The 25,169-nt window shown below is 47.0% G+C and overlaps 1 protein-coding gene and 1 long non-coding RNA gene across 2 annotated transcripts; one reads left to right on the top strand and one right to left on the bottom strand.

The window, feature by feature from the left end:
• The first annotated feature begins 778 nt into the window (after nt 1–778).
• Nucleotides 779–8,171, top strand: Cplx1 (complexin 1). Its single transcript, XM_059274787.1, has 3 exons — nt 779–821; nt 2,380–2,555; nt 7,927–8,171. The coding sequence occupies exons 1-3, from the start codon at nt 779–781 to the stop codon at nt 8,122–8,124; spliced, it is 417 nt and encodes a 138-aa protein (XP_059130770.1). The 3' UTR covers nt 8,125–8,171.
• An 11,519-nt stretch (nt 8,172–19,690) lies between these two features.
• Nucleotides 19,691–20,272, bottom strand: LOC131920890 (uncharacterized). Its single transcript, XR_009381789.1, has 2 exons — nt 20,059–20,272; nt 19,691–19,900 (listed from the first exon to the last, which is right to left on the bottom strand). It is a non-coding gene; the product is annotated as an uncharacterized LOC131920890 (long non-coding RNA).
• Nucleotides 20,273–25,169: the final 4,897 nt, after the last annotated feature.

Below are 25,169 nucleotides of genomic sequence, written 5' to 3'. Positions count from 1 at the left end.
GGCCACACTTGCATTTACTTAAATAAAAATCATTTAATTTATTTCTGGCTTGTTTTTTTCATCCAGCAACAAAGATTCTGAGCTTCTTCCATGCTATTGGGTGTGTCAACCAATGGTCTGCTTCTTTTCACTGTTGAGCAGCACTCTGCTCCTGACCTGCAGGTTCCATGGTTTACTTGCCCATTTGCCTGCTGATGGACAGATAAGTTATTTTGATTTTTACTATTACAGATAAAACTGCCGTAACGTTTTTGTCCCAGAATTCATGTGAACTTGCTTTATCTCTGTTGGGTAAATACTTGGGACTATACTTTTTTGAATCACATTATGGGTGTATTTAACACTGTGAGAAACTAACAGTTCGATGGCAGAGTGCTTGTCTAGCATGAGTGAAGTGCTGGGAGGAAAAAGGCAGAGAGAGAGCAAACTGACATTGACCCACTGACCTCCAACTCCTGTGCCATCTGCATTCCCACCAGTATGTGCTGCTGTTTGTACACTGTATCCAGCACTTGTATAGCCAATCTGTACTTGTTAAAACCTTTCTCATCCATGTATGTGTGTACACACATGCACTTGTCAATATGGGTGTGTGAATGTCACTATGTGCTGCGTCACAGCCTGGGGTCACCCAGCCTTCCAGAGCTGCCTCCACAGTCTGAAGGCTCATAACAAAAATAGATCTTCCTTCAGAGCCCAGAGCCCAGCCAGGAATCTCTGGCATATAGGAAGGTCTAGGGAAGGCCCAACAGGCACACAGCTCCATAGTAGCGCATAGATGGCATTCAGTAAAATGGAGATTGCAGTCTGTGTGATGGGTGGTATGTGGGACAGGCCTAAACAGGCAGCTACAAGCTACACAGCCCTCACTGTTACACTCCAGCCACTGTTCATCTTCCTCTAGGGCAATGGTTCTCAACCTTCCTAATGCTGCGAACCTTCAGTACATACCAGTTCCTCATGTTGTAGTGACTCGCAACCATAAAATTGTGTTCATTGCTACTTCATAACTGTAATTTTGCTACTGTTATGAATTGTAATGTAAATATCTGTGTTTTGCGATGGTCTTAGCGACCCCTGTAAAAGGGTCATTTGACCCCCCAAAGGGGTTGGTGACCCACAGGTTGAGAACCACTGGTCTAGGAGTAGACACCAGATTTAGTTCTAGTTGTTTTAGAATGCCAGCACCTTCTCGGAGGAAGAAATAATTATAGGTCTCTCTCACGTAAGTGTAAATTAGCTTGTTCTAGTAGGGAATAAAATTTACATGAAAGCAGTCAGGATTGCAAGGTTTGTCCTTGCCTGCCCCAACACCTGCTAGAGACAGCTGTGCTAGAGGCAGAGAGATTCCAGTGACTTACCTGGAAAACTTTCCTTGAGTCACTGACTCAGAATCTTCTTTGCAAGTTTCTGATGCTGCTGAAAACTGACCAAGAAGCTCATAATTTTCAGTAAGATTCAAGATCTGTTCTGTCAGCAAATGCCTATTTCAAGTTGATTTTCTTGTCTCCACCTGAAAGCAGCAACAATGTCTTCAGTCTCTTCACACCCTATCACCTGTGGTAGAGTTTCAGGCAGCCAAAATATCTTGAGGACATCATGCAGAGGAGAGAGGACAGCTGGCTTTGCTCTTGCTTGTCATGGTGCATGGGGTTGGCAGGTACTCCAGAGACACAAAAACCAGCGAACCAGCACCCACACTGAGGTCTTGTGTGGCTTGCCAGGTCCCCATCCCAGGGGACACAGTATCTGAGTGCAACCGCCTGAGGATCGCACATTGGGCCGTTCTTTAGAATGTAATTACAGCCTCTGTCTTATGGGCTAAACTAAGGCATTTGGGGTGGTTTCTGTAGGGCCTGTGACTCAGGAACTCATGAGCAAAGTGGTGCCTAGCATGGGGGCAATTAGGGCCTTGGTGCTGAAGACAGGCAGTGTCTGCAGTCTGGGTCATGGGTGCACGCCTGTTGCCTACTTTAGTGACCAGTACTGCCCACCAGACATCTGTCCCCTGCCTGCTCATTATCCATGTATCTGCACATCTGGATTTTCCTTCCACCACTTTCCAGTGCCCAATCCTCTGCCAGACACAAGCCTCAGGGAAGACACACGCCTGCCTCTCAGGAGCACATGAGTGAGCAGACACATCAGTGCTCTCAATCACACATATGCAGTAACATGGTCATACACACATAAAAAGATACACAGATATGAACATGCAACTACAACACAACCACTCACACATATATTTACAAGTGAGTGCACACACAGAAGCCAGCACATCCACTGTTTCCCTCAAAGGGTGGGCAGCACTGGACCCATGGCCAGCAGAAACTCTGGGAACTGTGAATGCTACTGCTTGACCTCTGCTGTTGTTCCTAGGGGCCACCAAGGACATGGGAAAAATGCTTGGGGGTGATGAGGAGAAGGACCCTGATGCTGCCAAGAAGGAAGAGGAGCGGCAGGAAGCGCTGCGGCAGGCAGAGGAGGAGCGCAAAGCGAAGTATGCCAAGATGGAGGCAGAACGTGAGGTCATGCGGCAGGGCATACGAGACAAGGTGGGCAGCTGTCGGTGCAGGGAGGAGCTGTTGGTAGTGACCCCACCAGGGGCAGCAGCCTCCTTCCTCCGCATCGACTAACAGCTCCCCTTTTACTCATTTAGGGATTAAAACCTTGGAAACTGGACTGTTGTGGGGCTATATATATTCACATCTGGATGGGGGTCATTCTGAAGGCTCATGTCAGGAATGGTTGCTCTCCTGGAGTTTTGGCCCCTGCCCAGAAGAAGGCTCTGAGAGAGGGATGGGGATTGGTTGAGCAGGAAGTCTTGGTGGGTCAGGAAAATCAGGGCCAGAGGTTTCCCTTTACCTTTGCTTCCTAGACTCACACATGGTGGATGGGTGGCAGCCTCCCTGTTCTCAGTCACCCCTCTGACTGTCTCCCATGGGTGGGGCAGCCAGAGAGCACTGTGCCTATTCATGGTAGAAAAACTGAGGCCCCATGTGGAATGCTGAATTGAGACCCATGTACACCCTCATCTTTCAAGAGGATGGCCTCTGCCCACTCCTCCCTCAGTCTTTACTGTAGCTCATACACTAATAAAGGCTGGGCAGAACCCTGACAAAGTGGTTGCCTGCTTATCAGTGTGCAACTGATACTAGAAGCCAGTGGGAAGACACCGCAGTGGAGCCCTGGCTCCTGTCCTGTGCCTCTAGTTGCTGGGGAGGGCAGAGCCATGGTCACAGAGGTCATTGTGTGACCTCTGCTTACAGGCCAGGTGCACAGTGGAGACAGTTATTGCCCACACAGAAGAAAGGCTCCAGGCCGTGAGAACATGTCATCTAGATCCTTCCTGGCTTTGTGGGGTGGCTTAGCAGGCTTGGGTGGGTGAGAAGCAGGAAGTGGGTCACATAATCCTCCAGTCCTGAACTTGGTGAGATGCTAGGCTGGAGAATGGACAGCCCAGGTTCTAGGCCCCTTTCCTGCCTGTGCATCCACATCAGGTTCTCTGTTGACATGTCAGTGGTTGGGGCAGATCTTTGGGACTCATGGGAAAGGAAAGCTTTCCCTAAAGGTGGGTAGAGGGAGATAGCCATTAGGTGTCTGGGTACATTGGGCTAAATGGCTGGCTGGCCTCCCCTCTCCACCTATGTTCTGCCCTCAAAGTCCCAACATACCCTCACCCCACACTTGGTGCAGTGTGCTATTTATGGGGTCTGGGCTATGCACCTGACACCTGCCTTGGAGCACTGCCACTGGACAGTTTCCTGGGTCCTATAGAAAGTGCCTGCTCATTTTGCTTTGACCCTACCTTCCATAGCCAGTGAGTTACTGATCGTGGTTAGCAAGATGTGCTATTGATCATGTGAGCAACATGGTGGCAGACCCCTAAATTAACTGTAATATGGAAGGAAGAGGATGGACATGAGAAATAGAGAGATGGAGAGTTAGACAAACAGACAGTAATTCTGAGAGAGAAACAGTTTAGAGGGAGGGACAGAGAAGCAAGAGAGAGCTGAGTCACAGAGGTCCCTCCCTAGGTAGAGCTTAGAGGGAATAGCTATCCAAGAAGAGCAGAGCAAGTTTTGGGTAGGGTGCTATGTTAGATGCCTAGGTATGCAGTGGCTCTGGAAAGTCCAGGGGTGGGTCTGGGTTTTGGATACAAGGGAGTCCTGTGCCTGGCTCAGTCCCCGCCCCAAGGAAGCCCTGCCAGATACCATCCTACCCACATAGGCTTTGACCTCTCATGGTTTTTATAAAAAAAAAAAAAAAAAAAAGGATTCAAGGAAGACCCTACAGGGTACCTTCTCCACTTCTCTGTTTTCACATATTTTCCTGGAAATTGTGAAGAAATTCATTCTTCAGAACATCAGTTCCCAACCTGTCAGTTGCAACCCCTTTGGGGGTCGAATGACCCTTTCACAGAGGTCACTTAAGACCATCAGAAAACACAGATGTTTACATTACAATGCATAACAGTAGCAAAATTAGTTATGAAGTAGCAATTAAAATAATTTTATTGTTGGGGATCACCACAACATGAGGAACTATAATAAAGGGTCATAGCATTAGGAGCATTAGAAGGTCAAGAACTACTGCTTTAGAAAGTTCAACAGCCTGTGCCAGGCTGATTATGGAAAAGAAATGGAGAACATTCAAATGAACCCCTGAAAGTAGGGCCCACTGGTACAGATGAGAAGGGCAGACCCAAGAGGAGAAAGTTGGAGTCAAAGCCTCAGGCATACCCAGACAATCTGGGCTCCATCCTCGCTCAGCCTGGACTGGACAGGGTGGTACAGGGCTGTCATGCTTCCAGACACCCACTGGCTGCATCACAGGACTCTAACAGTCCTGACTCTCGGGTGTTTGCTGCTGGTGCTCCACCTTCCCAGCTTCCCATAAGGAATAAATTCTGCCGTCGGTATGACTTTTAAGCCCTCACTGGACAGCTCCTGCTTGAAGCATGAATCTTAAAGAGTGTTTATTAATAAAACAAACCCGGAGCCAAGTATTGGGGTGAACATTGGAAGATCAGAGAGACAGAACAAGCCACAGCTAACTTCTCAGCTGATCTTGTTTCCTCAGACTGGAAGCCTCTGTATCCTCATATCCGAATGGATCTCAGCTGAACTGTGCTGCTCAAAACCTAAAAGCTTAACCAGCCAAATGCTTCTAGTTACTGGTCTTCGCGCCTTATATATCTTTCTGGTTTTGCCATCACTTCTTGGGATTAAAGGCGTGTGTCACCATGCCTGGCTGTTTCCAACGTGGACTTGAACTCACAGAGATCCAGAGAGATTTCTACCTCTAGAATGCTAGGATTAAAGGTGTGAGTGCCACCATTTTCCAGCCTTTGTATCTAGTGGCTGTTCTGTCTCTGACCCCAGATAAGTTTATTAGGGTGCACAATATTTTGGGGAACACAATACCACCACACCTGCTACTCACTATAACTGGATCCCCAACCTTCCCTAGGCTATGTGTACCCCGGGTCAGAAGTTGAAAGGCTGAATGATGTTCCAAGGCTCTTCAGTGACAGGAAGAGACTGAGAATGGGGCCAATTTTCATATCCATATGATGTGAGACCCCAGATAACCTATATAAAGAACTGGGCATGGCCATTCAGGATTGTCTTAAGAGGTGGGGTGTTTCCTGGAGAAGTATCCATATTCATTGGGGGGAAGTCATCTAAGCAGGTACTTGATTTGCTGACCCACCATCCAAATTATATTTCTGCCACTTGTTTGTGCACCCAACAAGATTTGCACACACACCTTCAGGTTTTCATATGTACTACCTGATTTGTGCCCACTTCCAGCCACCCTCAGTGAACTGTTTGTTGAGCCAGAACTTTCCTTCTGGTAAAGAGACAAGGCCCAGGTGTAGCGCTGACATGTTTTAGCCCCCACATTTCTGCACTCACTTAGGCTCTCTCAGCCTGTATGATGATGGAAGGTGTGCAGGCACATGCCAGCTAGAACTACTGGCTCTTACCACTGATAGCCACTATAGGCTTTTTCTTAACAATGTTCTTAGGTCTTCTGTTACCTCCTATATATCAGACTTTCTTTACCCAGTCCCCAGTCTTCACCTGGCCCTGGAAGCTACTTGGAGTGTGCTTTCTAATACACCTGACTGACACCTCCTGTGGTCCTGTCCTTGGACTGATGCTTCTGCACACCTGACATAATGAGTACCTGGCCTGGGTTAAGCTGGCATTTATCAGTGGAATCCAGAAGATCATAACAGGCCACACCAGTGGAGTCTAGCTATGAGGTGTAGCCTGAATGGCATTCTCTGGCAGAATAACCATGGTTTTCCCTAAGATAGAGCTCAAAGTGGTTGTAGCCTCAAAATGACCTTGAACTTTAGTGGACAGACTAGCCTTCAGGAAAAATGAACCAAAGCAATAGTTACACATGCCTCTGATCACACACTTGTTCCCAAGTGTAGCCTTAGGCAGCTCAGCCTCTCAGATTGCCCATAGACCTCACTTGGCCTATGCCTGCTGCTCTTGCCCTGGCTGGAAGTTGCTATGACCTGACCTTGTTTCTGGAGATGTTTCTTCTGGCTCACATACTACCCCATAGAACACTGAGCCACATGCTCCTCTTCTGTACCACAGGGGCTCTGCCTGTGTAGGTAAGGTTTTCCCAGTAGGTGGCCTGCAGTAGGGCCCATGCTAGGTTGAAGCTGTGGGGAGGACTTTTCATGTGCTGTTTGCCTTTCATATAAGCTGACCTATCACTTCTCTGTCTTGTACTGGAAGGTACTGGGGAAAATGACGTTCTCTGCCATGCTTTACTGGTCATCAAGGCCTATATTCTCAGTTCTGTTAAGGGATGGAGGGATGATCAAAGAAGAAGAAATGAGCTCCCTTTATTACTTGGTGTCCTCTGGTCTTGACTGAATTTGGCTGTTTCCTCCGCCACAGTGGAATCCACCAGGAGAGAATAAAAGTGCCTTTAGTAGAGGATGAGCACCAGGCAGATCCCCATATGGAAACAGATTATATGATTTTTTGGGTAGAGGCTGGTGGGGAAATAGATAAGTCAGGAGTGGCTGTGTTCCCTTATAAGCAGGAGAAACAAAGGTGTGCGTTTGTAGGGTTTACATGCTTTCAGGCTTTCAGGAAGAGTGGTCCGCAGTAAAAGGGACTGGAAATTGAGCCAGGATTAGTGATGTGGGTGTGGGTGTGAGTGGGTGGGGTCCCAGGATAGTCTCCACCAGGGAACCCTAGTAAGCAGCCTCTTCCTACCTCTGTGGTCTCATGCACCATTTTTTTTAAATGTTTTTGTTTTTTTAAATTATTATATAATATGTTAGATGCCGTTATAAACAAAGTATGATTTGTGTTTTTCCCCATCCTCCTGCTACTCCAGTTCCTCCCTTGTAGCATACCCAAATTCTTTTATTCTTTAATATTTAATATTTATTTTTATTGTTTTTAATTATGTGTAGGGTTATGTGTCTACATTGTAGGTATGTGTAGGTACATAGGTAAGTGCAGGTACTTAAAGGGGCCAGAGGCTTCAAATTCCTTAGAGCTGCAGTTACAGATAGTTATGAACTGCCTGACACTGGTGCTGGGGATCAAAACTCAGGTCCAGGAGAGCAGCAAGTGCTCGTAACTGCTGAGCCATCTCTCCAGCCACGCCAGGTGTTCTTCCGGCACCTCTTAATTGTCCCATTTTCTATGTGGTCTTCCAAAACCTGGGTGGGATCACTTCTGGAGCCCTGGTGAATAGGATGGGCCTGGGACTCAGCTGGAGTCTCCCTCAGCCATAAGTACACCTTTTGGGGTTCCTGGTTGGTTTCTCCAGTGCAGAAAGGACCTGGCCTCTCTGGGTGTTGCATCAATGCCACCCAGACTGGAGGCTGGGGAGAGAAGTATGCAAGCCCTGCCTTGACTACCCTTTCCTTCACAGTATGGCATCAAGAAGAAGGAGGAGCGCGAGGCAGAGGCCCAGGCAGCCATGGAAGCCAACTCAGAAGGCAGTCTGACTCGACCCAAGAAGGCTATCCCACCAGGCTGCGGAGATGAGCCGGAGGAAGAAGATGAGAGCATCCTGGACACTGTCATCAAGTACCTGCCTGGGCCACTGCAGGACATGTTCAAGAAATAATGATACTGTGTCAGCGCCAGGAGCCCCGCCCACTGTACAGACCCCCTCGGAGCCCCCCCTACAAGGGATGTTGGGAGCAGATGCAGTCCTCCCCCCTGCAAAAATAAGCCATAGTCCTAGATCTATCCTGCCCATGCCCCCTCGCGCCTCGGGAGCCTCTGGCCACCCCTCCCCGCACTGCCATCATTGACCCCACCAGGCAAGGGTGTGACCCTCAGGCCCCTATGCTGTGCATCCTTGCCTTTGGGTGGTTGGACCCCTCCTTACCAATCTTGAGTTCACCATTCCCACTGAGCCTGCCCAAGGTCAGGCCCCGAGGGCCAGCCCTGACCACCCCTGGGGTGCCATCCCTCCATGGGTGGCCACCAGTCAGGGCCTAAACTCAGGAGCACAGCCATAGTGGGGTGGGACTTGGGGAATGAGCTGTGGGTGCCTGGGGGCCCCAGCCCTTCCCTGAGCCCATTGCCCCAGTTTCTAGACTTGTTGGACCTGCTGGACCATTCACTCTGTCTTCCTGTCTGTGCGGTAACACCCCAGTCTTCACCGGCGGCCCTTGCATATTTTGTCCAGCTGTCTCTTTCTCTGTTGCTCTGCAAGGTTTGGCTTCTTAAGAATGCCACAGCCAGGGGAAACAAAGCAATAGATTGCGTATGGGTGGGTCCCTTGACATCCTCTGTAATGCACACTTTCCAGAGTCCCATCTCTTCCCTGGTGGCCTCCTGTTCTCTTCATGGAGGACAGGCAGTCTCCTAAGGAACTCCTGGCTTTACCACTAGACACCTACCTTCAAAATACCCCACTCCCTAAAAGCCCAGGGTTCTGGGGATCCATGTGCAAAACAGACAGAGGGCCACAGGATTCGGTGTCTCACCCTCTCCACTATTCCCCCTTTGAAGGGCTGACAGTGGCCCACAAATGCAAGCTCCTGGGCTCGGGCTGTGGTGTTTTGTTCTGTGCGTGGCCCAAGGGCAATATGACCCAGCTACTCCCCTTTGCCCAGCCAGCAGCCATTGTTCTTCATATTTGTTTAATTTACATCATAATATGTTGAATCTCAGGTAAATGAGGTCTGTATTTGATAAGTTTTATCTTGACAGAAAGGCCAGCCTGGTCTTCCCGACCCTTCCTGTCCACATTAAAACTGCATTAAGTGTCCATGAGTTTTGGGCCAGGTGTGTGGCTTGGCATTGACCTTCATGACCTTACATAGCTCTTTAGAGAAGCCATAACAATTAGACTGCAATACTAATCAGAACGCCCTCTGCCCAAAGAGATGAAGCATGCTCGGCCCACAATACCTTGCTCACTTGGGCCTCTCTCTGCACCTCTGGCTGGTTTTCATGAATTGAAAAGCCAGCTCTGAGCAGATGGCCTTCTCTTGAGTTAACCCTGCATCCTGTTCCTAGCGCATGGGGCACCGGGCCGCAGCGCTTAGTATAGCCCATGTGTTACCTGTCTGTCTGTCCTTGTGCCTGCACCTCCTGCATGTCAGAGGCCTCACATGTTCTCTCTGAGGGAATCACAGCCAATAAACAGTGATTTCACACCGTGTGGCTATTCCTTCTAAGACTCCCGTTCTCCCCGGGGGAGGGAAGGCTTCCCTCACATTGGAGACAAATACAGAGTGTCCCATAGGTCCTGACTCAGATTTACTGATCCAACTTATTCTCCAGAGGGCAAAGTTGTCCCTTCAGGACCCCAGTGCCCAGGGTGAGCCTCCAGTTTACACAACCTTTCTTCCTCACAGTTCTGCCAGGCTCTGGTAAATCCAGACTATACTGTTTCCCAGGTCTGGGCCCACCAGGATTTCCATAGCTCTGTTCCCCTGCCCAGCCCAGTGCGGTCCTCATTCCCTGTAGCACCAGTACACCTTTTGGGATCACTGCCAACTCTGCCGAATGGGAGGAGGTGCTCACAGGACTTGCCAGCTCTCTGTCCTGGCATATTTTATCAGACCCAAGTCCAGAGAGTAGTCCACCTATCTCATACTGTGGATCTGCAATCCCAATTTGTCCCACGCTTAGCCCAACCCGAGGTACTGTGGCCACAGCTGTCCTTGAAGAGCCCTTGTTCATCTCCCTTTTGGGGCACCTCTCTTCTAGGAGACAGCAATTGTAGAAATTCCATCCAGCAAAACCTGCTAGTCTGAGCAGAAAGGCTACACATGTCTCACTCTTACTTGCAGGGGTGGGTGGAGATGAAGAGAGAAGTGGGGATGATTTAGAGGGATCCTGCTCTCCTCCAAGTACAGGAGAAGTATCTCTCATGCCCCTCACTATCTCTGGAGGAAGAGGCCCACCCAAGCCCTACCACTGCTTCTGTGGACCTACCCCCAGGCACCACCGAATTATCCAGATAACATCCTACCTGCTGGGGCAGCGGCTACTTCTTTTTCCTGGAGGTGTACTTAACACCCTAATCTCTGGCTCTAGACTCTCTGGAGCTTTGCTGAATGCTGTCACTCAGAATGGATGTTCTTATAAGGGCACCGATCAGTCTACCCATCTGTCATCTGGTACACCACCTCACAGCCATCTGGATTCCTCTTGGACCTAAATAATGATCTGAATGTTTTAGCTGTTGGAGGACTTGATCAGTTGGTCACCCAAAGACTGATAGGTTAGATCTTGGTTGGTTATAATATCTTCTAGGGCCTGGAATAATTGCGTTCCCTTCTCTTGTAGTTGTGTATGTGCATGCGTATGTCATGGGAGAAGTGTTAAATATACACTGTAATTAGTGATTTCTGCTTGAAGAAAAATGGGTATGGAGTGATGGGATCTGGAAATGCTATTCATGAGTGATGTGGTGGCTTTCAGAGGAGTGACACATATGAGATCAAGAGGATGGGAGGCAGGAGCCATGTGGGCATTCTCCATGCGTGTGCTTGTGTGTGCATGGAGTGTGCGTATTCCAAGCTGAGCGACAGGCACCAGGGCCAGGGGAAAGCTGCCCTGAAGCTGCAGGGCATGATGTTCTTACAAAACCTCCACCTGCAAGCCTAGCCCCAGACATTGGATGTTGACATATCCTGAACACTTTTGGCTGATTTTACCTCCAGTTTCTCCCTGGTATCTGCAGGAAGCTAGCTCCGGCAGCCAGGCAGATATCTGCTCTGACCTGAGCTCCACTTTCGAATACTGAGAGACAGCGCTGTTTTCAATCACAAGCTACCTAACCATCAAAGCATTCCAGAAAAACTAAAAAGACCTGCAATTAAGGACCATTTTGTCTACCCCTGCTAATCCGCAGCTAGACAAATCCTGCTGTCCACCACGAAACCAGCGGGACCAAGGATCCCTGGGTCTGCGCCACCTGTCCACTCGTTTTGGACACTGGCTGCTCTCAGGTCTTCAGTTCTGAAAGAGAGCCAGGGCAAAGGGGCAGCGGGGCAACATGGCAGGGCTCCTGCAGGTGCGGAGGAGGGGTACCCACGACCAAGCCCAGTTCAGACCGGCCACCGGTGGAAAGGTGCCAAATGAAGAGGGTGGGACTCAGCAGGCAGTATGGAATGGCAGAAGAGGCCTGATCCAATCACTGCGCTCCGCTGCGGGGCGCCTCGATTGGTTCCAAGATGATCACGTGCAGATCCTGCCCAATCAAAGCAATTGCCTAGAGAAAACCTTGTCTGACCTCCTCAACCCTCCCCGAGGTGGGGCTCTGAAGCGGGGGTGGGGAGGTGGAGGAGGAACGTGTCCCGCACCGTACCCCACCCCAGCCCCGCCTCCGCATGGTCTACCTCCTTCCCTTAGCCCTTCCTGAACCTTACTTATGCTTTAGGCGCGCGTTCCTATCTCCCCGTTCCCTAACAGCGTGGGCTAAGTGGTCACTGGAGAGACCCTCCTTAGGTACAGAGCTCCCTTCTCCAGAGGTCATGAGCAGGGCTATCTCTTTTCTAAACCAAATTAAATGTGGCTCAGTCTGACCCTAGACAGGTGTGAGATGTCTTGTCCTTTAGCATTCACAACAGATTCCAACCCACCCGGCCTAGTCTTCCCTCCTCATAAATGGGGGCAGTGTTGGGAGTGGGGGTCAGGCAGAAAAGCCAGTGGAGATGTTCACTGGGCAGGGGCCTGTACCAATCAGCATTGCTTTCCCTAGGGTAACTGTACACCCCCCACAAACTAAGGCTCTCTGCTGGCAGGGACTGTTCCCTTTCTTTATCCCCACAATGACTTTGATCAAGGAGCAGGCAAAATGAGGTGCAAGAGAGCAGATGGGAGCAGCGAGTAGTCCTGGACATTTCAGAAGTCCGGTTATGGCTGTGCAGGTGAGGGCTTTCTGGGCCCCAGGAATCCCTCTTTCAACCTTCAGGTGAACCCTGAGCTGGCCTGTTACTTTTGGCCTCACCTGCTGACCTGGGGGGGGGGGGGGGTCAGATCAGGCTAAGGACAAGCCAGGAACTCACTACCTGTGCTACCTATGGGTGATGGATATGACATGTGTGACCAAGTACTTTCTGGGTGGCTGCCATATCCTATGAAGGTGTAGGCCAAGCTTCTGAAGGACAGAACTGGGGAGGGGCCCAGCACTGCCCAGATCCTTAAAGCACCCCAAAATCTGAGAAGGGTGTGGTAAGTAGGTGGAGAAGGCTGTTTGGCTGTGCTTCACTGTTAGGTAATCAGTTGAGTGATGAAGCTCAGTGAAGGCCCATGGCCAGTAGAGTGGCACAGACCTCTCTTTTGCTTGTCCTTCATCAGGGCTCATGCATAATCCATAACACCCTCCCACAGAAGGCTATTGGTCCAGTACAGTGACCTGATATCTAATGCTCCTAAAGGAGTCCTTGGAGTTCATCAGCCTAAACGTGTGTGGGCTCTATATGTGGCCACCAGGTCCAGGTGCAGGAACCAAGAAGGTGGAGAACATCCCACTGCATTTTCTAACCCCCTCGGCTATCCTCCCCTACCTGATTGGCAGGTCCTGGGATAGCAGAGGCAGCTTAGTGAGGCTCTGTACAAAGTGGCAGACTAACCCTCTGCAAAGTGACCTCCATTCCAATATAAGGAACAGAAATAGACATAGTTCATCAACCAGGACAACCTACCGAGAACTGGGGCCAAAAGGAAGAAACCCTCAGTGAAGTGCCATCACAGCTATGTGGTCACAGCTGAGTGTACCCAGTGGTAGAGGCTGAACTGGATCACAACCCAGTTTGGGGAAAAAAATGTGCCTAGGTACACACAGACATACCCAAAAACTGAGTAAATGCATAATAGAGAATATAGATGAGCCTCCCATTGCAGATGATTCCACACAATCTACCCCGTCTTCCTGTTAGTCTTTGCAGGAGGACTTGTTTAAGGAGTAAAGCACCAAGGATTTCACTGTTTCCAGATAGTCAAGATGACTATCAATAGTAATATGTCCTGCTACCAGCACAGACAAATTCCTGACTGCCAGCAGTCATATCAGAGGAACTATAAAGAGTGATGGAGCTTATGGAATGCAGCCCAGAGGATAATAAAGCTACTCTGGGTGCCTCCTGGAGAGACAAAGCCCTGGGAGGATTGTTTTCCCAGAATGCCCCTTGCTTCTGCTATGCTTCTGTTCGCTCTGCAGTGTTCCTGCTTATTTGGCATGGTATGATTATCTGTGAAAGGATCCCACTGTATCTAATACAGTGTGATTGTTTCTTGGGAAAATCCCACTCCTCACTGGGCAATTTACTTTTTACTTGCAGATCATAATAAAGACGATTTTTTTTGTTGTTGCTGTTTTGGTTTTTTTTTTGTTTTGTTTTGTTTTTGTTTTTCAAAACAGGGTTTCTCTGTATAGCTTTGCGCCTTTCCTGGAACTCACTTGGTAGCCCAGGCTGGCCTCAAACTCACAGAGATCCGCCTGGCTCTGCCTCCAGAGTGCTGGGATTAAAGGCGTGTGCCACCACCGCCCGGCTGAAGACAATTTTTTTTTTTTTCGGTTTTTTTGAGACAGGGTTTCTCTGTGTAGCTTTGCGCCTTTCCTGGAACTCACTTGGTAGTCCAGGCTGGCCTCGAACTCACAGAGATCCGCCTGGCTCTGCCTCCCGAGTGCTGGGATTAAAGGCGTGCGCCACCACAGCCCGGCCTGAAGACAATTTTTTAACAATGCCAATTGTTATGCCCAGATTGCGGGGAACCCTCAAAAGACCACCACGGAGACCAAATCCCATATGTAAAAACAAAGCCTTGGGCTCTCTTTCTGTTCAACGAAGCAGTGAGAGCAGAGAGCCCTGAGCTCAGGCGAGGTAGAGATTTTATCATAGTAGTTGGGGTGAGGGGATTTCCAGGGTTCAGGACCCTGATTGGCTGACATTTGTCTAGAGGTATCTGTAAAACAAAAATAGGTGTGTTCTAGAGTCAGGGACATCTGGCCACTTTATCTAATGTGTGGAATGTTTGGGATGTCAGGTACTTCCCCTTAGATGTAGGCCCTCCCTGGGTGGGGTCAGCTTATGGATTTTCCTGGGTCTGGGTGTTGCCTGCCAGTAAACTTGTCACAGAAGCTGTGTCTGGACCTCTAAGCCTGTCATGGCAACTGTCTGGTCAAGCTGTTTTGGGGCTCCTCTACAGTGATTAGTTAGATCTATGATTTAATTGGACTTTTTGAGTTAGCCTAACAGATACAGGTGGTTAGGATAGTTGGTGAAGATGATTAGAGACATGATTTAGGTTATTCTGCCAATTGCTCCAATAAGAGATACAAAAAAGGCAAATATAGGCTAAAAGTTACCTTCCCCTTTGTTAGATGTGAAATTTGCAGAGGACAGAAATTACAGATGTATAAATTCTGCCTGTGGAAAAACAGGTTGATGATCAAAGAAAACAGTTATGTCCCTACACCCAAGGTTAGGCCTGAGTTCCTTGGTCATGTAACTTACAGAATTAACCACAGGCCCTGGTATGCACCTTGAAAAAACAAAGTTATAAAAAGAAATTAAATGACTCTATTGTATGTAAAGAAAAATAGATGGTTAGCTGACCACTGGTTTAAAGTTTCTCTAGAGTAGAAATAAGAATAGAAATCGGCTACATTGAAACCACAAACAGCTGCCTGCCAGTACAAAGGAACTGGCTGAAACAGACTTGGCTAGCTTAAAACTTTGTTAATCAATAATAAATCATTGCGGGGTTGGGGATTTAGCTCAGTGGTAGAGCACTGGCCTAGCAAGCGCAAGGCCCTGGATTCGGTCCTCAGCCCTGAAACACAAATAAATAGATAGATAGATAGATAGATAGATAGATAGATAGATAGATAGATAGATAGATAGATAAATAGATAAATAGATAAATAGATAAATAAATATAAATAAAAGAATCATTGCTTTGGAGTGAAGATGTTATGGTAGGAAAATTAATACAAAGGAAAATGTTTAGCTACTTGTGGACTTCTAAAGGAAAACATGTAACTTGTGATCTTAATGTGATTTCTTCTTATGTAAAGATTTTAATTTGCTTTTGGAAAATATGTAACATGGTCGTGAGGTAATCTTTTCTTGCACAGAATTTTTTTTTTCTATGTATACAGCATTCTGCCTGCATGTACACCTGCAGGCAAGAAGAGGGCGCCAGATCTCATTGGAGATGGTTATGAGCCACCATGTGGTCTCTGGAAATTGAACTCAGGACCTCTGAAGGAACACCCAGTGCTCTTAACCACTGAGCCATCTCTCCAGCCCCCCAGAAATCTTTGTCTTAGGTGGTATAAAAGGGATAAGGGAAAAACGTAAAACAGACAAAGAACATCCAGCAGAGAGAAAAATAAAACAAAGAATTAAGCTTTGTCCCTCAGGAAAAAAAGTCTCCTATGTGTGCATGCAGCTCCACTGACATCATACTCCCTTCCAGTTTCTCTGCTGAAAGCTGGTCTTCCAGCGGCACCTGACAAACTGTTCCTCAAGGGCATGCTACTTCCATGTTCTTCCTCAGGAAACCCCAGGCTAATCATTTGGAAAACCTTGTAAACCAACCCAGTTGCTTAACATTCTACAAAATTCCTGTCGGGCTGTCCTGGAAACCGTCAAGGTCACTAGAACCAAGGCAAATCTAAGAAGCTGTCACAGTCCAGAAGTGCCCAAGGAGATGTGGCAACAGCTTGTCGTGTGTTCTTGGCTGGGAAGAGAAAAAGAGGAAGTGAACACTAAGGGAAGCAGTGCATCAGACAGGCTTTAGTTAGCGTTGTCTTTGTTGGCTCACTGGGTGTATTGAATGATCAAAGATGCAGTAGTGAGCAAGATTGAAATATTGTTGGTCCAGAGACTAATTACCTTAGAATTAGCGATTAGAGCCGGCCCGTGGTGGCGCATGCCTTTAATCCCAGCACTCGAGAGGCAGAGGCAGGTGGATCTCTGTGAGTTCGAGGCGAGCCTGGTCTCCAAAGCAAGTTCCAAGAAAGTCGCAAAGCTACACAGAGAAACCCTGTCTCGAAAGACCAAAAAAACAAAACAAAAAACAACATTAACGATCCAAGAAAACTCATAGAATCAACTAACAGTTGTATCCAGAGTCCCCCAAAGACCACCAAGAGACCAACTCTACGCAAAAGCATAGAGTCTTTATATTGTTGTGAGTTAACTTGGGACACAGCAGTGGAGCAGGAGAGACCCCGAATAGCAATGGGGCAGAGTTTTTAAAGCAAAGGGGACTTGGGGTCTACAGACCACATAGGAACAGACTCAGGATTGATTTATATGAGGGGCAATCATATTAGTAATTTTTTTTAATTATTTTATTTTCTGGAGCTGAGGACCGAACCCAGGACCTTGCGCTTGTTAGGCAAGTGCTCTACCACTGAGCTAAATCTCCAGCCCCCATATTAGTAATTTTTAATTGGCTAGGGTTGGTTGGGGGTTACAGTTACCATTTTTGGGCAGGCCTAGACAAGTTCCAGGTAATAAAGTTTTTTTGCACACCGATAGGCCTCTCCGCTGATGCAGCAATCCAATCAGACTGAATTAGAAAATGCCCCAGGTTAATGAGTAAAGCTTTCCTGGGTGATTCTTTGGCCCCCCAGAGAGGAGATGGGGATGAGAGACTGGAAAACCACGTGTCTGTTTTCTGGGATGCAGCTTAAATACCCTGTGGGAGTGGTCTTGGGCCTCTCTGGGGGAGGAGCTGTGTTTGGCGGGCTTTGAAGGGACGGGTTTGGGGAAAGAGATGGAGGAGGGGAGTTGAGGTGGATCTTCCATCAGAACATTCCAAACTCTTTGGGTATAGGATGCCAGGGTGCCAGGGACTGAGGTAGAGCTCCCACCCAAACACCAGGCTTTGTCCTTGAACTGCCATGGAGGCTGGCTAACCTAGCACATACTGACTGTGGAAGCTGACTCAGTGGCCTAGGCTTTCACATTTACCCATGCACATAGCTCTAAGTTGGTGAGGGGTCCCAGACAGTAAACAAATGGCTGAACCTTGAGTAGTCAGAATACGTACAAAAAGGGAGCTACTGCAAGGACTATATCTTTTGTTCGTGGCCTTCCCAGAAACTGCTTGCTGGAGTCTCAGGAAACTGAAATTGAAGCTTGATCTCTGAGAGAAGACTGAGCTGTTATGGCGTCTGCTTGGTCCTTTCACTAACCTGGGCTCATCAGGGCTCACAGAGACTGAACCAACAATCAGGGAGCTTGCATGGGACTGACCTAGGCCTTCTGAGTGTATGTTACAGTTGTGTAGCTTGGTCCTCTTATGGGTGGTAAGGGCAGACGGCGGCGCTTGTGCCTGGCCGCGGCTACCGTGTGAAAAGGTCATAGTCACGACAGGACCCAGTGATACTTTTTAGAGCTTTATTAAGAGAAGGAGAGAGAGACAGAGACAGAGAGACTGCGAGTGCACGTCTGCTTTTAGGCTGGGACTCAGTCGCCTGCTGATGACCCCAGCAGTTGCCTGCTGATGAAGTACAGAGTGCTTACAATGGGGCTCCTAACAGTGGGAGCAGGGGCTGTCTCCAACTCTTTTACAGGCTTTTGGGACCCTACTCCTCATACTGGGTCACCTTGCCCAGCCTTAATACAAGGGGAGGTGCTTAGTCTTACTGCAACTTGATATGCCATGCTTTGTTGATACTCATGGGAGACCTGCCCTTTCCTGAACAGAAACAGAGGAGGACTGGGGGTGGGAACAGAGGGGGGTTGGGAGGAGGGGGTGGGAGGAGAGGAGGGAGGGGAAACTGTGGCCAGGATGTAAAATAAATTTATTTTTAAAAAAGAAAAAAAAAACATAGTGATCTGGGAGGCTAGGTGTAGCTTCTAGAATTCTGACCTGCCTTTTTTTGTGATTGTCCTATAAATCTAAAACTATTTTGAAATTAAAAATCTCTCTCTCTCTCTCTCTCTCTCTCTCTCTCTCTCTCTCTCTCTCTCTCTTCTTTTTTGAGAGGATTTCACTATGCATCCTTAGTTGGTCTGGAACTCACTATGTATACCAGGCTGGCCTTGAACTCATAGAGATCCCCCTGCCTCACCTCCTGAGTGCTGGAACTAAAGGTTTCCTTAAAAAATTCACCAGCTGTCCAGGAATGGTAACAGTAATCCCAGTACTCTAGACGTCAAGTACAGAAGGATCCCAATTTCAAAGCTCAGGGGTAGAAGAGTTTTTAAAGGGAAAAGCTGCCAACCGGGAGTTATATGCCTTGGCATTTGGGATTGGGTGAAGGGACATGGGGCAGGGTGATTTTTTTTGAAGCTATTGGTCTAGATTTTCAGCATGAACCCACATTTGAAACTAGTTGGCTGCTTCTAGGCTATCAGTTCGAGTTTCGTTGTCATGGCACATTCCTGAGGGTCTTCCTGGAACTGAGTGCAGCCCCTGGTCACCAGGTGGTCTAAGATGGTGGCCCTTCCCTACAATGGAGTCTGCAAAGTCAAGTCTAGGCCTTCATATTGCCTTCACAAGAGAATAAAAGTTTATTCTAGAGTCAAATAAATATAAGTGACCATGACCTGGGAACAGATTTAGGTTACCTCAAACTCCATGTTCCAACATGGAAGCAGTTTCATAATTTTAAAGAACAAAGAAAGTCATAAATCAGGTCAAGTTTAAAGTGCATTGGTGGGTACATCAGAGAGGCAGTTGCAGCAGGATGGGAGCCGCTCTTCCAAGGCCTCAGATGCTATGTGATGACATCTTAGTTTTGGGATGGTGGAAGCAAGTGATGTACTAAGTTCATAGGTTTCTGTAGGAAGCAAGTGAACTCCTGAGTAAATTGTCAAGGACCCCAATATGTCAGCCCCATGAGAGTGGCAAAGCCTTCCCCAGATGAGGCTCAGAGGGATGGCAAAGCCTTCCTCCGGTCCAAGTAGGAGTGTTGACAATGCACAGAAAGTGTTCACCATAGATTTTCCACCCCCACCCCATGTTTAGGGCCTGAAGACTGCTCCCAACTGAGATTAGCTAAGCCTGTTTCCTTGTTCAACCATATGCAATAACATCTCCTTGCTGAGCTTCTGAGGGGCTGCAGCTTCTCCACCCCAGATCCTAGATCACCCAATCGCAGCTTGTGTCTCCATGTGTCTGTCCTTTCTTTAATATCTGTCATTTCTTCATTTCCCAATCAGGTCTCTGGGACACAAGTTGTACAAGGAGGCAACAGATTTCAGAAGACTGTCTATTAGTCATAGGATGTTAGTTCCAACAAAGGTGGACAAGGATGGCTATTCGGGACCTAAAGCTACCTGGTAAGGTAATAAGCATCTGGACATGCCACATTCCAATCTCTCCACATTACTGCAGCTCTAATTAGTTAATTAGTCTGCAGACACAGCTTCTTTCTAGGCATTCTTGTTCACACTACATAGTGAGACCTATGTCAAAACACACAAACAACAACAAGAACAAATTACTAGCTGGAAAAGATATTATTCAACGCAGTTAACACAAATAACATGAAGAAGGCAGTGAAAGACATAAGATTGGGAAGTACAACTCTCCAGTGTCCAGCCACCAGCAGGGCTGTAGCTACCTGGAAGATGGTCAGTTGGGGTAGGTCTTCTTCCTGAATTTCTCCCCTTCTAGACGGACAAGGTGGAAATGGCTATAGAGAGACAAGTTTTTGAGAAGAGTTGAAATTTACCACAGTACAAATGGGAACTCCATTCTGAATGGAGCAAAGTGGGAAAACTGAGCAAGGCAGCCAGAGAAACAAGCAGGCAGTTAACTATCAAGTGTAAACATGAGGGAAGTGGTTGGAAAACAGAACACAATAAGAACATTCATTTGGTTAAATTCAGTTCTAGTTACCATGGTGATTTCTCTGAGCCTCTGCTGCAAGGTTACAACACACTGCAGCACTTCTCAGTGGGTTCTCCACCCATGGGGCTTAAACCCAGGCCTTGAGCACACAAACTGCAACCAGGATCTGAGTAACTGAGGAGCAGGTAGTGGAGACATGCAGGCCTCAGCCTGAAGCAGGCCTGTGTCCCCTGAGCATCCCACCACTGCATCCTCGGCAATCCTAGTCCAGTCTTACCCATTGTTGGAGGGCATAGAGCGAGTATTTAGCTCTCCAGACAACAGAGACCCCTTTCCTAGTGATGTACTTAAACACTCATTTAGGGTTTGACATATTCATAGGCAGCTGTTTGTTGTGGGTGTTAATTTCCAGAATGGTGTACAGTGAGAGCAGTTTTAACTGGGCATACATGACCTGATTGCCTTTTCAAACAGAAGAGGGGTGGGTTCTTCATTAATTTGTCCAAGACTCCTCCAATACCCATCTTATTTTAACATACGGCTCTTGTTGGTTCCTTTCCCCAGCACCCTGAAATGACAGAGAAAAAAAAGACTCCTATTTTAGAAAATTTAAAGATAAATGGAGGTGTCAGGTTCTCTGCCCAGAATCCTGGTGTGGGAAATACATGGAACAGACCTGGTATTTATATAAGAAATTTTCAGAGTTCTGGTCAGTTTCTAGGTTGGCAGAGGCTTTGATGTCATCACATATATTATTCAGAGGGTTTTAAAGAGTAAATTTGTGTGTGTGGCTGGAGAGGTGGCTTAGTGATTAAGTACACTTGTTGCTCTTGCACAGGACCTGTGTTTGGTTCCTAGCACTCACATGGGGACTCAACCATCTGTATCTCCAGTTCCAGGGGATCTGATACCTTTTTCTGACCTCTGTAGGCACCAGGTACACATATGGTACACAAATATATATGCAGGCAAATACTCGTGTACATAAAAAATTTAAAAATAACAAAACATTTTACCCACTTGGGAGCAGAAACTGACTCAGAATTGAAAGGTTGGGCTTGCTTAAGTGTGTTCTGACAGCTCCAGGGCACTGGAAATACCTTGAAGTCATTCACTGCAGGCCACTTTGTATCTGGCCCTTTGATAATATCAGGGGATGAAACCTCATCCAAAACTCAGACTCAAAACATGGCTTGGAAGGTGCTAGAGTTAAACACTCACAGTACCATTACACCAAATCATTGGGGAAGGAGTAAAGAGTCATACAAATAATCTGATTGGGAGGGTACCACAAGAGCTATCAGTGACAGACTGTGAAGTGTCAAAAGCAGGGGAGTCACGTGGCAAGAACTCCAGTATCAGGTTTGTATGAAGGTGGCAGGAGCTCTGTGAGGGGGGATCCCAACTTGAATGGAGGCCTGGCTTATACAACTGCCAAGTGAAACAGCTGGGCACATGCATTTGAAGCTGCCAGGATTTCTACAGATGAATTAGCCATTTTGGAATAGGAGGAAGTGATGAGCCTAGAATGTTGGTAAAGGGCTACTTGGACAGACAGACTTCAGTTTAAGACTGGAGTGCTGCTCGAATTCTGACTCCTTATGGATCTTCAAAACTCACCCAAGTGCTGAGCATGGTGGTATGTGCTGTTAATGTCGGCACTTAGTTTAAGCCCACACTAGTCTGTATAGGAAGACCTTGTCTCAAATCAACAAACACAAACCAAAACAACAGCTAAAAGAAGAAACCCACATCCTTTCTGGAAAATCTGAGTATGGCAGAAAGAAAATGAAGAAAGGACAGACAGACAGACATGTACAGAAAAACTGGGGTCAGGTGGGCTGTGTGTGGTCTGACGGAGCCTCACCTGCTACCACCACCACCCAGAACCTGCCTTTGCTTATCATGTACAGTCCGCACAGGGGGAGGGTTTAGCTAATCTTGATAGGAGTCTCTGTAGGCAAGCAATCTCAGACTGCAAACATCTGGGGGGAGGAAGCTGCAGTTGCTAGTTTTTGTACACACCAATCAATTGATAAACACTCAGAGTTACTTGGATCAGAGTAAGAAGGTTGTGCCAATTTTGAGTCTGACCAATATGTAGAAGAGCTTTGCCAATTTCCCATGGACCCAAGGCTTTGGTCTTTGTCATGCTATGTCCATGTCAACAATACATTCAGCGCTTCCTCCACTCCCTACAATGAGCCAGTTAGGACACTGACTAATATGAGTTCTTAATTTACATAGGATTTAATTTCATATTCGACAGTCTGTGGATTCAGAGAGCTATGATATGCGTGTACCATTAGAGTAACAGAGTAGTTCACTTCCCCAAAGCCTGTGTGTGTGTGTGTGTGTGTGTGTGTGTGTGTGTGTGTGTGTGTGCTCTCTTATTCATCCCTTCCCAACGCCCTGGCAACCATTTACACACTCCCATCTTTTTAAGCCTTCAACGTATTTCCAAAATGTCATAAAGTTGGACTCACGTATATAAGCTTTCAGATTGGCTTCCTTTAGCTAGTAATATGCATTTAAGCTAAGTATGTGTGTAGTGGTGGTGGTGGGGGGGGCTTGGTTACTTCTTCCTCTTCCTTCTCCTTTTCCTTTGTCATGGTAAAATAGACTGGACCTGGGGCCTTGTGCATGTTAAGCATACACTCTGTCATTGAGCCATGTTTCCAGTCTTTTCTTATTTTTATCTCTCTGTGTGTACATGTGTGAGTGTGTGTGTGTGTGGGTGAATACATGCCATGTGTATGTGAATGCCTGTGGAGGCCAGAAGGCGTCCTTGGATCCCCTGGAGCTGGATTTATAGGAACTGAACTTGGGTGGTCTGAAAGAACAGGAGTGTTCTTAAGCACGAGCCATCTCTCCAGCACCACCTCATTTCTTTTTATTTCTGAATAATATTCTATTATCTGATAGGCTACAGTAATTTTTTTCTAATACTAATCTCAATATGACCAATCTTTATTCTTTTTTTATTGTTGTTTTTTTATTTTTATTTTATTTTTTTTAAAGATTTATTTTTATTTTTATTTATTATACATACAGTGTTCTGTCTGCATGTGTCCTTGCAAACCAGAAGAGGGCACCAGATCTCATTACAGGTGGTTGTGAGCCACCATGTGGTTGCTGGGAATTGAACTCAGGACCTCTGGAAGAGCAGTCAGTCAGCAGCCATCTCTCCAGCCCCCATTGTTGTTTTTTATTTTTTATTTTTTATTTTTTTCCCCCAGAGCTGAGGACCGAACCCAGGGCCTTGAGCTTACTAGGCAAGCACTCTACCACTGAGCTAAATCCCCAACCCTCATTGTTGTTTTTTAAAATGATTTTATTTAACATCCTGACCACAGTTTCCCCTCCCTCCTCTCCTCCTAGTCCCCCCACACACACCTCCCTTCTGCTCCCTCCCCATCTACTTCTCCTCTGTTTTTATTCAGAAAAGGGCAGGCCTCCCAGGAACAGCAGCCAAACATATATCAAGTTGCAGTGAGACTAGGCACCTCTTCTTGTATTAAGGCTGGACAAGGCAACTCAATATGAGGAACAGGGTCCAAAAAGCCAGCAAGAGTCAGAGACAGCCCCGCTCCCATTGTTGTGTTGTACCCAGATCGCGACCCCCAGAGAGACCACCAAAGATGAGAATGCAGGAATGCAAAAGCAAGGTTTAATTCTGGATATACAAGCCTACGCAGGGACTTTGTTCAATACATCCAATGCAGTGGAGGCTGGAGGAAGTGCCCGCCTGTCTGCAAGCTCAGTTTTTAAAGGGAAAAATCACAAGGTTACATCATTTAGGGGTGCTAGTATGGGTACAATTCTGATTGGCTCGCTTCTAGGGGCTTTCTAGAAATCATGGCTTAATCTTACTTCTAAGGGGGTGGTTGCCCGCCACCATTGCTCATTGGCTGCCCTCAGGTGGGGACATTTTTATGGTCAGTTACCCTGGAAACCAGGGTTGGAACATTCTATAGTCCAGCAGTCATTACCTCGTGACTACCTTGTGACTCTATACTTTTACATTTCCTGGTTTCTGGAATCTGGACTGACTTGTTTCAGTAATTATTGGCCTATTCCTAGAAGGAGAAATCTTAGGCCTTAGTTTTTGGGTGAAAGCATTTTGGTCTTATTTCTAAGATGGCTCATTTTGGTCTCGCAGTTAGGAGTCCCACAAGAAGACCAAGCTACACAACTGTAACATACACTCAGAAGGCCTAGGTCAGTCCCATGCAGGCTCCCTGGTTGTTGGTTCAGTTTCTGTGAGCTCCTCTGAGTCTAGGTTAGTTGATTCTGTATTTTCTTGTGGTGTCCTTGACCCCTCTGGCTTCTGCAATCCTTTCTTCCTTCTTCTGTAGGATTCCCCAAGCTCCATCTGATGTTTGGCTGTGGGTCTCTGCATCAGACTACAGTATTCTTATCCATTCACTCTTGAAGAATATTTTGGTTGTTTCCAGGTTATGGTAACTATGAAAAGTGCTTATAGAAATTTATTCAGTGTCCTACATGAATATAAGTTTTCAAATAATTTGGGTCCTATTTGAAACCTTTATTGCTGCGAGAAATAGATTAAAGGAGGAAACATTTATTTTTGGCTCATGGCTTCAGAAATTTCAGTCCAAGCGTGTCTGGATCCATCACTCTTAGCCTGAGACTTGGTTGAACTCTTATGCAAGAGCATAAGGCAGAAGCTGCTCTCCTCATGGTTGTCAGGAAGCAACCCAAGAACACCTAGATTTTTAATCTCTTATGTTATCTTCTAGAGGTTATATAGTTTTGTGTTTCAGATTAAAGATGATCTATTTTGATTTAACTTTAGAGATGTGAGAACTGTGTTGAGTTTTACATTAGTAAGTGGCTATCCTGGTTTTTTTTGTTTTT

This window comes from Peromyscus eremicus, chromosome 10, assembly GCF_949786415.1.
Source record: "Peromyscus eremicus chromosome 10, PerEre_H2_v1, whole genome shotgun sequence".
Classification (NCBI taxonomy): Eukaryota; Metazoa; Chordata; class Mammalia; order Rodentia; family Cricetidae; genus Peromyscus; species Peromyscus eremicus.
Note: the sequence above shows the minus strand (reverse complement) of the source record. Positions and strands in the feature narration are given on the sequence as shown.

Bases quoted from the DNA above. Each gene is read 5' to 3' on its own strand.
- Cplx1 (XM_059274787.1), top strand. From the start codon at position 779: ATGGCATTCAGTAAAATGGAGATTGCAGTCTGTGTGATGGGTG. The intron at 822-2,379 runs GTATGTGGGACA...TGTTGTTCCTAG, and splicing joins TGCAGTCTGTGTGATGGGTG to GGGCCACCAAGGACATGGGA. The intron at 2,556-7,926 runs GTGGGCAGCTGT...TTTCCTTCACAG, and splicing joins GGCAGGGCATACGAGACAAG to TATGGCATCAAGAAGAAGGA.